Below are 13,130 nucleotides of genomic sequence, written 5' to 3' on the forward strand. Positions count from 1 at the left end.
GCTCGCCATTGCAACACCTTCACAACCACTCACATCTTCTCCTGCTTTTGTGTTACGCCGCTTCAAATCCACATCCAATAGACGCTTCTTCACGAAGTCCATCGTAACACCATCCGTCACAACGGAATCGAACGATGAGGCAATGTCAATAGTATAGGTGACATACAGCGTCTGATTCCTCAACTGTCGCTCCGCTTCCTTTCAACTCTCGTATCAGCTTATCGAACCGCAACAGGTGCTCCGATATTTGACAAACTCCCTCCACGTACCTTAAAGTGAGGAGCTGTTTTCTGAGATACAGCTGACCAGCCACACCGCGACGTTCGAAAACGTTTTGCATTGTGCTCCAAATCTGCTTAGGTGTACCACAATCTTTAATCAGCTCTAGCTGACTATCGTCAATTGACTGAACGATATAAGATTTACACTTTTTCTCACGTGTTTTCCGAGCAGAAAACTTCTTTTCTTTATCGGCTTTCATTGTCGCCGAATCTTCTACATTGACTTGTAATTCCGGCACTTCTTCAGCGTCGAGAACTCAACATCCAAGAAGATCGTGCATATCGAGCACTGTCTCCATTCGAAATTTCCAGTTATGGAAATTATTATCGTCGAAAACGAAAACTTTCGATTTTTCCTCCATGTCTGGGGCCATAACCTGAAAAGCGGCACACTGAAGACACGAGGTAGAGGAAAACTAATCTCGGAGGTTCTTCAGACAGCGAACAAAGGAAACACCTTCTCGCTTCAGAGGTTCAACTACAAGTAAATTATGTATATTACACTCTTAATAACAACTACCTAAAATTTTTGAAGGAAGAATTCCCTACAATGCCTGAAGGAGGAAGTCCTCAGAACTCTTGGAGAAGGAATCCTGAAGGGAAGGATAGAATACTCAGAAGTGATGTAAAAGGAAGTGAAAATATGTTTTTTGTACAAATGTCATTAAACTTCTGGAGGAAATAACCCAGATTTGCTGAATAATTTCATTTTTTTTGCAACTGCCATTCTTCGATTCTGGTTAGTCAAAAAATTACTCTTCGGAATCGCTGAAACGTCCAGAAAATGGCGAATCCTTTGAATTCTTGTTACAACTTTTAATTAATTGATTGTTATAGCTTTTTAATAGCAAGATCAGCTTCGTAAAGTAAATAGGAATTAACCTCAGGAGGCCACCCTTCCCACAGATCCGGAGCACTTATGGTTAGTTCTGAAAATAAAATCAACAGATTAACTACTGTCCTTTTTAAGTTTGGTAGGCCAAAAGCAGGGGGCCGTCCTTAGCCGTGCGGCTACAAAGCAAGACCATGCTGAGGGTGGCTGGATTCGATTGCCGGTGCCGGTCTAGGCAATTTTCGGATTGGAAATTGTCTTAACTTCCCTGGGCATAAAAGTATCATCGTGTTAGCCACATGATGTACGGATGCAAAAATGGTAACTTGGCTTAAAAACCTCGCAGTTAATAACTGTGGAAGTGCCTAATGAACACTAAGCTGCAAGGTGGCTCTGACCCAGTGTTGGGATGTAATGTCAATAAGAAGAAGAAGAATAAGGCCAAAAGCAGACGCTTTCTTCCTTATTTCCAGAAACTTTGCTTGCTTCGGACATCTCTTTGTGGTGCCGTGATGTTCGTCGTCAGTTGCTTGCGAGCCGATGGGAATGAAAAGCCACCGTTGCACATAGGGGTATTTTCGCAATCTAGCCGGAATAAATTATTTTATCTTTCAAACTGCTATATTTCACCTTATTTTATGATACTGTGATGATAATTTGGCTGAAATATCAGTTTTCTTAATTTTCACTTTTTGACCCATGTGCTTTACCCTTTAAAACCTTGAAAAACAATGGTAATTTCATTTAATTCATTCTCATCAACGCTTTTACCGAAATCAGCTCAACTCTATGTGTTTGCAAGGGGAAACATAGAGCTAAAAGATGGTGTCATGGAAATTGCTCTATGACTCTTCCTCTTTTCATAGGGAGGTTGAATGTATGATATAGGCCATAAATGCCTTAAATACAGTACCAAACTAAAAACATCCGCTTTCAAAATGGCGCAAATTTGCGCAAGATTTTTCTCCGGGATCCTAAAATATAGACATAAATGCATCAACTCTATACTGAAATATTACCGAATATCATCGAATAAGTGTTTTATGCATATTGAAAATATGAGTAACATTATCTAGTTTCAGCTCGAAAAGGGACTTCGAATTACTCTTTTGTATTTCTGTTCAGAACCATTCATTTTTGTCAAAAATATGTTTGCATGATACTATTTTGTCTACTTTTTCATGGTATGTACTGATCTGTGGATTGCTGTGCCAAATATTTGACCACAATAGAACATACCGAACGTAATTAAATTCAACAGAGAAAATCATTAATTTCCTCAACGAAAAACCTCTAACTTTCTAGAAGTGTAGTGGTAAAACTTTAAATCTAAATAGAAAACCTAGTACTAGGAGTCGCTCGTCTACTATTCAGAGAAGTTTGAGGCATATTTGGACTGCTCTAGGACAATTTTGAAAATTTAACTTTATTCCGGCTAGAATGGTGAAATACCCCTATGTGCGTTGTGATCAAGGTGCATCTATCAGGTGGAAGACGATTTGCTAACCCTCCGTAGACTGCGTGAATGACAACGTGCAGCCATGGACTGAGCGGAATGGGGACGACTATCATTTTAACGAACCATACAATTTAAATTCTGCTAATGTTACTTTATTGATAGCGATTTAAAATTCGAACACAGTCAGTTTTGGTGAAATTATGGTCAACATATGTGTCAACACCCACGTTTGCTGGGTGGTGATTTGTTGTTGATTTGCGTTGATTAAATTTCAAAGCCTACTTTCTACATCAATGGCCAAAAAGCTTAAGGTCAAGTATCTGAACGATATGATCATAGGCTAAGATAAATTATTTAATTAATATCTCATGAAGTAGACGGATTTCGGTGTTGTATGAATTCCGGACCCCCACAGAGTTCAGTGCGAGATTTCTCTTGTTTCGGACTGCAGAACGATGACGCGATCGGTCGAAATATTTGTTCTGCATTTCGCGGCCGGTAATAAAAATCAGTTCAGTGCGAGATTTTTCTTGTTTCGGACTGCAGAACGATCGCGCGATCGGCTGAAATATTTCTAGACCAACATTTGAAAAGGGCGTAACAGCCAAAAATTATTCCTATTAAATTATTCCTTCTGATTCTTTGTCCACATATATAGCTTTATATGTAGACGAAGAATCAGATGGAATAAATTTTGGCTGTTACGCCTCTTTTCAAATGTTGGTCTAGATTTGTTCTGGATTTCGCGGCCGGTAATAAAAATCAGTTCAGTGCGAGATTTCTCTTGTTTCGGACTGCAGAACGATGACGCGATCGGCCGAAATATTTGTTCTGCATTTCGCGGCCGGTAATAAAAATCAGTTCAGTGCGAGATTTCTCTTGTTTCGGACTGCAGAACGATGACGCGATCGGCCGAAATATTTGTTCTGCATTGCGTGGCCGGTAATAAGAGTAGCTATCGAACAAGTAAGTGCAGTGCGTGTTTTAGTCGTCGGGAAAGAAATAAAGTATCTATCTTGTGTTCGGTGGCTCATGTGCATGTCGCGCGCGGTCGAAAAAAGCGAGTTCTTCAATAGTTTGCTGTAGCCATCGAGCAAGTGAGTACAGAGTGCTGCGCTTCCGTGCGGTCGTCCAAAACGCGAATCTCCTTAGCTTTCATATGCCACCGGGCGTGCATGTTTTTTTAACTTTTAACTCGTATTAGTGCCATTTCCCATCCCATAGATCGCATCGCTTACCAAAGTGAATCCAGATAAATTATCCTTTGTAACTAAGACGATATCCTATCCCAAGACAATCGTGGAGATGCAGAGGTTTACTCGGTCTCTAGTAGCAATGAGAGTCAGACTAACAATCCTTCCATTCTTATATGACCGTAAGGACGTGGCCGGCGCCGTTATTGACTTTAAATATTTGAGCTCCCGAAACGTGTACATTGAGAATGGGTAGCTAATCCCAAGCCCCATTCATTGTGTTCTCTGTACAATTTCGCAAGTTCAGTCAATCACGGATTAGCAACTACGAATTGTGCGGTCATAATGCTCATGCTCATGTATGAATTCCGGACCCCCACAATAGCAACCGTGGGCAGACTGTTATGTACATGCTCAAATTAAGGGACCTAAATTCCTACAGATTTTTCTTGTGACTAAATATTTTATTAAATATGTTTAATAAGTTGGACGGCTCGAGTAGCATTATAAATAGCTCAAAGATTTCTTTGATAAGCGGATAAATTAAGAAATATTTCGATATGATTTTTATTTATTCACATCATATTGCAATAAACCCCTTGTTTGTGAGGGATTATAATCTACATACATATAAGGTGGACAGATTTTGGTACTGGAAAAATTCCAATTCATCAATACATGGCAATAAAAAAATGATGCATGAGCTAACGACAGGATGTCAGCAAAATAACCGTGCGTCTCCATCGAACTTAGTAACAAATTGTAAAGAGACTTAAGCGCCGTGAGTCAACGAACCCTATCCCGTATTGTTTCATATTCCGAACACTGGCGTTTTAACCATCACGGATCGGCAGAAAAACTGTATTTTTGCTGTTGAATGGTGTGACCTGGCCGAAGTCTATCGTTCAGGTTCAGGTGAGAGTCCCATAGTGTTATATACCAGTCGACTCATTTCAACGCAATTACCCTAAGCTTTTGATTTGATTTGAACAATAATTGTTATACATCAATTATTGATGTTTTATATCGATAGATTGCTATTTGAATTTCTTCAGCCGGCAAATGAACCGGAAACGGAGTTGCTACATTGTCGAAGCATAGTCTCTTCTAGCTGCTTCGAAGATGCTTGGCTTCCATTTCGAGGACCACGGCTGGCTGTTATTAAATTGGAGGAAACGGTAGGCCTTTAGATTTCCTGGGAAGTTCGCAAGTCATATTTCGAACAAGCGTATTAGGGAACATCCATAACACGTAACGCTGAAGTGTGACGATTAACAAAATTTTCAGATAGTTCATACAAAAAGTGTGTCATAGGGGAGAGGGGGGTTGAAAATAATCAATTTTTGCGTTACGTTATTAATGGATCTTCCTTTACTGCATTTATATTGAATGTAGTTCACAGCACGAATGATCATGCATGAGTGATCCAGTATCGCGTATGTGGATATTTACCTACATACATAGGTAAAATTGAGCTGTTTATTTATTTCTACGTGTATTAATGACAGTTTTTATTTATAGCCTTATTATCCGAATGGGTAAAAATAGGAATTATGCTCATTTGTCGTCAAGTTTGATTCCTATCGTAACAATTACAATCATCTAAAACAATTTCCCAGATGAGTTCACTTTGTTGTTACTAATGATTTTGACGGGTTTTTCGTCAGCTGAATAGTTTGGTTATTCGGTTCTAATGAATCTAATTTCTAATTGGAAATCTCAAGCCGGCGTTTAGCATGTTGCATTATTTAATTCTCACAAAGATTTCCCGCCAAACTGTCTTGCCATAAATGAATGAACGCACCATAAGTGCCTGTGCTGACATCTACATACGAACACTCGAGTGTGCGGTGCACCTAGCGGTCGTCTCATGAAACTTGTTTCCCCGTTTCTGTTCGCTTGACAACCACCACGTCAACAGTGACACCGTGTAATTAATCAAAACAAACAAATTTGAGGTCCCTCGGTTCGCATAGCTTCGTAGTTAAACCGGCTTCATTAAAATAGGATTTACGGTGGTTGGATAGTGGATTTTGATCCTTGATTTGATTAAAATGACTAAGCTGATGGAGTGGTTAGCGGCGGCCGCCGCGTTCTTTGGAGTGTACTTTGCCATCGTGTGTCGTCAGGTGCAGCATCAGGTTTTCGACCAGTATATGTTCGAGATTCAACTCTCTCCGCTGATTCTGTTGGTGATTTTTGGAGTAAGTAATACTCATACTAATATGTCTCGCGCTAAGTATCATAACGACGTGAATTGATGATTTTTTTTGCCAAGTTATTACTCCCGGATGTGAGATTTTCTTACAATTTTGTATTATAACGAACTAAGTATAGGCAAAATTGTTAGATCCTTGTGCTAGAGATTAGCTTCTTCTTAAACAGGTATCGTTAGAAAAGTTTGCAAAATTGTAGGTCCTGTACAATATTTGTATTATAATCTATCAATTTCGTAAATCCTCAGTTCTTATATAGATTTTGGTAGGTTCTCACACAGAATTGTAAGAAAATCTAACATCCATTGGTAGAATATATTAATGTAGAGAAATGCGACAGTTTGCTGAAGATTTTATGGTATGATGTGATAAAGGATGATTGTATCGTGCACCAGAAGTAACAACCAAACTTTATTTCCAGCTTTACTCTGCCACCGTTGTATTGTACCGAACGTTTACCTTCAACAATTGTGAGGAAGCAGCTAAGGAACTTCTGGAACAGATCAAGGAAGCGAAGAAGGATTTGCGGAGTAAAGGAATGGTACTCAGTGATTAATTTTAAGAGATAGTTGAGTAATTTATAAAAGTAAATCATATGTCAATCATCAAATTAATAGCATTTATATTGTTTTAATAATTGACTTTGGCGTTTTATTTCTAATTTCATTTTTTTTATTAGGGCTTGGAAAATTAAGCTAAAATTAAACTTAAAAGTGACATTTCAATAATTATCGAATAACCCTGCTCGCAGAGCATGATTACTTTTGACAGATATCGAATAATTTTTCATTGGAATTGCTGGGTAGCACCAGCACCAGATTCATGATCGGGTGATTTTTTTTTATTTTCGAACTGTCACTTGTTTAATTCTACAAATGAGACTATGAATTTGAGTTTAATTCTCCAAATAAGATAAAACGTGCCTTACGTGGAGTAAAGCTTTCAGTTAGGATTACAAGTGTAGACATACAGAGCTTTAAATTGTTATGTGATGAAAAGCAGATCTCGCCAAGAATTTCTGTTTCAGAGTCTGTCTTATTTCAGTTTTTTTTTGTAATTTCAACCTCACCACACATTTTTGCCCTGGAACTATGATCACAAACAATTGATTAAACCTTTTACATAACGGTGGGTTGAAATTTGGAACAGCTGTCGAAAATCCACTGCCGATTTCCATTTGTGTCGAATTGTTTTTTATCGAGACATTTAGCAAACAGGAATTACTAAAATTGTCGATGAAAGTAACATCCATACACTCCAATACGGAATCACTTTGATCACTATTATTCAATTCCTTTAAATTATCCAGACGTTTGGACAAGTTGGCTTTTTCGCACGTGTCGTTGCTGGTCTACCGCCCATTTGTTGCCATACATTTTCTTTCGTCGATGAGATGAACAAGCAGATGCGTCTTGGTACCTAAATTGTTGTGAGAGAAATCTACGCCAGTTATGTGAATGATCCTGATTTGCCGAATCACAAAATGAATTCTTGATATTTATTGAAGCCACAGAGTTGTTTTTATCAAGTCTCACCTTAAGTTTTTGAGCTAACATGTCATAGGACACATCCTCCAACCATTTATCTGTAGGGAAGAGCTCATTTGCAATATGGAATAAAACGTCACCTCCCAAAATAAACATCTCTCGCATTAGTTTCATAGAGGCGTAACTGTATAGATCGATTTCTCTTCGTCGATGTTTTATTTTTATTATTGTACCGAATTGCGCTAGTTTGTCGATGATTTAATGGTTTGGTGTGATAAAGATGATTGTTTCTTGCACCAGAATCAATAATCACGGTTGTAGCTTACGAAACAATTGAGCTATTAACAAAATATCGATTAAGAGAAATCGATCAATACAGTTACGCCCCTATGAAACTAAGCGCGAGATCTGGTTGTTTCATTCATTATCCTTGACTTTGTTCATTCGGAAATGGCATGACAATCTCAAATCTTCAATAAAGAAGCAAATGTTTGTTTCTTACGGCTTACAGTATTAGCATTAGCATTGAGCAATTCGCACAAATTCGTAGGTGGTATGAGAGTAGCATCACTTTCATCCGTTACCACAGATATTGATTTGGGATTAACCACTATCTCTTAGATGGAAGCAATGCACTCTCCAATAGTTCAGATCTGTCCTGGCCACATCCTTGCGAATGCTGAGGAAGGGGAAGGATGATTAGTTGGACTATTTGGACTATTTAAGAAAGATGCAGAGAATTCTCATAGGTGCCACGGGAGGTTTTGGAATTGTTAGTGTGGGAGGTTTGGTCTCCAGTAGCCTTGCGAGGATTGCCAATCCGGAGATGGCGAGTTCGATTCTCGGTCCGGTGTAGGATGTTTTCGGGTTGGGAACATTATCGACCCCCTGGGCATAGTGTATTCATTGTACTTGCCACACAAGATACATACTCATGCAATGGCGGGCATAGAAAAGCTTTCAATTAATAACTGAGGAAATGCTAATAGAAGTTGAAAAGCAGGCCAAGTTCCAGTTGGAATGTAGAGCCATTGAAGAAGAAGAAGAAGAAGAAGAAGAAGAAGGAGAAGAAGAAGAAGAATAATAATAATAAGAAGAAAAGAAGTGTGAGAGGTTATAGCAGTAGTAATAGTTTTGGTAGAACGTGAAACACAGGAAGAACTTAATTAGAAACACAAAGTAGGAAAGGAACGAGAAAAACAATATATAAAATCACTAAAACATTCCAAGTCGAGCATCCGTGCGAGACAGTTCGTTTCTTTTTCGGTTTTTTTTTCCAAGTACAGATTTTTTACCGATCATCTCGTGAATCGAAGTGCTTGAGTGGAAGTGGTGCTTAATTGATTAAGTACCCATTCGAGTTTTTGTCGAATTCAACAAAACAACGCTTAATTTTGCATTTAATCGGTGTCCATCGTCACCAGGCGCAAGCATCATCGTCCACGCCGACAGTCCCATCACCATCATCATCCATCGTGCGCCTCCACCAACACAGACGCTGCCGTTGCAGGGTTGAGTGCGGCGCGAACACCAACAACGTGCTTGGCTTCGATCGTGCCACCGGCGAGCGACCATCCGTCCAGTGTGTGCTGCCAGAACCGTTAGCCGGCGACACAGCAGTGTGAACGCAAGTATCCACTTAAGCTCCCTCTCGTTCAGTTCAATCAAAGCCTATTTCCGGGGATTAAACCGCCCGACTTGGACATTAATTTACAATGCTGTGAAAACTCATATGTGAATATCCACAATATGTGGAAGATATTGATTTGGAAAATGTAACCACTTTCCTTTCAATGGGACTCGAACCCGTGACCTTACAGTACGTTAGACTGGTGCTTTAACCAACTAAGCTACGAAAAACCTCCGTCGGCCTTCGCAACTTAGCGGCTACTGCCGGACGGCCGGTGCCAGGAGCTTCGGTTCGAAAGAAACCACATTTAAATGAAAACAATCAAAAACTCCTCGGATTTGTTAAAGAATGTTTTAAAAATCCTCAAAATTATCCGAATTTTTTGTTACTGGCCACTCAAAATATTATTTTTGGGCAAAAAACCGACGGGGCGGGGGGTGGATGGGGCATAATTGTTTTCAAATATTTGTATCAGCCTAAGTTCAATAAAATTAAACTATGCTTAAATGCCAAAAAAAAATTGAACAAAGTGATTTTTCGCCCCGTAAAACGCTAAGATTTCGGAATAATTTTGCACTTGTCACTTTACGGATAGGATCCGCTGCCTTTGCCAATGAGTTAGAAACTTTTTCGTGACTTCACCGCTATTGACTTCGTTTTTCCCCGGTGCCACTATAGTAAACTAAGAAATCGAAACCACTAAGGATGTACCGATACTTGAGGGGTTTACGCGGAGATTATAAAAGACCGTGACAACTGCTCCAGAGTCGAATAAGGAAAAAGCTCTCCTCTGTTTATCCAGAATTATGAAAATTTATAGCAGTGTTGTACCAGCGCTGTACATTAGACCTCTTCATGTTTTCAAAAAGTATCAAAAATTCAACCGGTTTGCCCAGAATCACAACTCTTATGCTAAAAAAGGCTCCTGACAAATTTTCAGGTGGGCAGCAGGGACTAAGTCCAAGGGCTTGACGATCCTTCCCCAGGCCATTTGCGAGTTATGGTGGATGTGGTGGGTTTGACAGTTAAACATTGACTGTTAAACCTCTGTAAAAAGCTGCATGTATCCGCAAATAGGCTCCGCCAAAGCGACCGTGTGTGTGTGGTGTTAGGTGGGACGCTAAACAGATCTAACACGACGGCCCCTTCGACGAGACAGGAGGTTTGCGCAGGCCCAAAAAGCCGCCTTTAAAAACAACCATTACGAACGACATAGAAGATAATACGACTCGATACAATCAGCAACGATCTAGGCGACGAATAAAGGATCACGATTGGAAGCTTGGAACATGAAACTGCAAGTCGCTAGGCTTCGCAGGTGTCGACAGGATAATTTACGATGAATTACATCCCCGCAACTTCGACGTCGTAGCGCTGCAGGAAATCTGCTGGACAGGACAGAAAGTGTGGAAAAGTGGGCATCGAGCGGCTATCTTCTACCAAAGCTGTAGTACCATCTGCGTAGGTAGATGTACCAACGCGTGATTGGGAGGCAGCCAATCAACGCAAGGAAGTGCAAGCTGAGGATAAAAGGCCATTTCTTGAAGTATAGCATCATCAACGTGCACTCTCCACACGAAGGGAGACCCGACGACGAAAAAGAAGCGTTCTATGCACAGCTGGAGGAGACATACGACGGATGCCCACTGCGGGACGTCAAAATCGTCATCGGTGACATGAACGCTCAGGTAGGGAGGGAGGAAATGTATAGACCGGTCATCGGACCTGATAGTCTGCATACCGTATCGAACGACAATGGCCAACGATGCATAAACTTTGCAGTCCACTGCGGAACGGAAGTCCGAAGCACTTTCTTACCCCGCAAGAATATCTACAAGGCCACATGAATATCACCTAACCAAGAAACGGAAAACCAAATCGACCACGTTCTTATCGACGGTAAATTTCTCTCTGACTTCAAGAACATCCACACTTACCGCAGAGCGAATATTGAATCCGACCACGACGCAGTATGCCTGCGCTCAAAACTCTCGATGGTGTACGACACGCGTCTGAGTCGTCCGCCGCGGCTAAACATTGGGCGGCTACAAGGCGGTGGACTAGCCCAAGACAACGCGCAGCAGCTGGAAGTGGCACTCCCAACGGAAGAGCAGCTAGGCGAAAACTTCTCATGAAGATGGATGTAGAGATATTCGATCTGCCATTATAGCACCGCTGCACTTGACACGGTGGCCCGGGATCAGAGAAACGACTGGTATGACGGCAAATGTGAGCAGTTAGTTGAGGAGAAGAATGCAGCAAGGGCGAGATTGCTGCAACACTGTACGGAGGCGAACGAGGCAGGATACAAACGGGCGCGGAACAGACAAAACTCGATTTTTCAGAGGAAAAAGCGCCAGCAGGAAGATCAAGACCGTGAAGAGACGGAGCAACTGTACCGCGCTAATAGCACACGAAAGTTCTATGAGAAGTTAAACCGTTCACATAAGGGCCACGTGCTACAGCTCGATATTTGTAAGGACACAAACGGGAACCTTCTTACAAACGAGCGTGAGGTGATCCAAAGGTGGCGGCAGCACAACGAAGAGCACCTGAATGGCGATGTGGCAGACAAAGATGGCGGTATGGTGATGGATCTGGGAGAACGCGCGCAGGACATAATTGTACTGGTTCCGGATCTCCAGGAAATCCAGGAGGAGATTGGCCGGCTGAAGAACAACAAAGCCCCTGGGGTTGACCAACTACCAGGAGAGCTATTTAAACACGTGGTGAGGCAATGGCTAGAGCGCTGCACTGGGTCATTGCCAATATTTGGGAGGGGGAACTTTTGCCGCAGGAGTGGATGTAAGGTGTCGTGTGTCCCATTTACAAAAAAAGCGATAAGCTGGATTGTAGCAACTACCGCGCAATCACATTACTGAACGCCGCCTACAAGGTACTCTCCCAAATTTTATGCCGCCGACTAACACCAATTGTAAGAGAGTTTGTGGGGCAGTACCAGGCGGGTTTTATGGGCGAACGCTCCACCACGGACCAGGTGTTCGCCATTCGCCAAGTACTGCAGAAATGCCGCGAATACAACGTGCCCACACATCATCTATTCATCGACTTCAAAGCCGCATATGATACAATCGATCGGGACCAGCTATGGCAGCTAATGCACGAAAACGGATTTCCGGATAAACTGATAAGGTTGATCAAGGCGACGATGGATTGGGTGATGTGCGTAGTTCGAGTTTCAGGGGCATTCTCGAGTCCCTTCGAAACCCGCAGAGGGTTACGGCAAGGTGATGGGCTTTCGTGTCTGCTTTTCAACATTGCGAAGGGCAGGGATTGACACGAGTGGTACGATTTTTACGAAGTCCGTCCAGCTATTTGATTCCGCCGACGACATTGATATTATGGCACGTAACTTCGAGAGGGTGAAGGAAGCCTCCATCAGACTGAAAAGCGAAGCTAAACGGATTGGACTAGTCGAAGACGAAGTAAATGATAGGAAGAGGCTCAAGAGAGGACAACGTAAGCCACCCACCACGAGTTTGTATTGGTGGTGACGAAATCGAGGTGGTTGAAGAATTCGTGTACTTGGGCTAACTGGTAACCTCCGATAACGATACTAGCAGAGAAATTCAGAGACGAATCATGGCAGGAAATCGTGCGTACTTTGGACTCCGCAAAACGCTCCGATCGAATAGAGTTCGCCGCCGTACCAAACTGACAATCTACAAAACGCTTATTAGACCGGTAGTTCTCTACGAACACGAGACCTGGACGATGCTCGTGGAGGACCAACGTTGCGTACCATCTATGGTGGGGTGCAGATGGCGGACGGTACGTGGAGGAGGCGAATGTACCACGAGTTGCATCAGCTGTTGGGAGAACCATTCATCGTTCACACCGCGAAAATTGGAAGACTGTGGTGAAAATGGTTCTCGGGCATTATGGGCATGGATCAGGTGGATGGATGGATGGGCATTATGGATCGATCAGGTGGAGTAAGATTTGCGGACCCTCCGCAGACTACGTGGTTGGCGACGTTTAGCCATGGACCGAGCTGAATGGAGAAGACTC

At 41.9% G+C, this 13,130-nt stretch overlaps 1 protein-coding gene across 1 annotated transcript; it reads left to right on the top strand.

The window, feature by feature from the left end:
• Positions 1 to 5,683: 5,683 nt before the first annotated feature.
• Positions 5,684 to 6,622, top strand: LOC134202658 (dolichol-phosphate mannosyltransferase subunit 3-like). Its single transcript, XM_062677684.1, has 2 exons — positions 5,684 to 5,969; positions 6,403 to 6,622. Exons 1-2 carry the CDS (start codon positions 5,820 to 5,822, stop codon positions 6,535 to 6,537), a joined length of 285 nt encoding a protein of 94 aa, XP_062533668.1. The 5' UTR covers positions 5,684 to 5,819; the 3' UTR covers positions 6,538 to 6,622.
• The last annotated feature ends 6,508 nt before the right edge of the window (positions 6,623 to 13,130 follow it).

Source organism: Armigeres subalbatus, unplaced genomic scaffold (assembly GCF_024139115.2).
Source record: "Armigeres subalbatus isolate Guangzhou_Male unplaced genomic scaffold, GZ_Asu_2 Contig1329, whole genome shotgun sequence".
Classification (NCBI taxonomy): Eukaryota; Metazoa; Arthropoda; class Insecta; order Diptera; family Culicidae; genus Armigeres; species Armigeres subalbatus.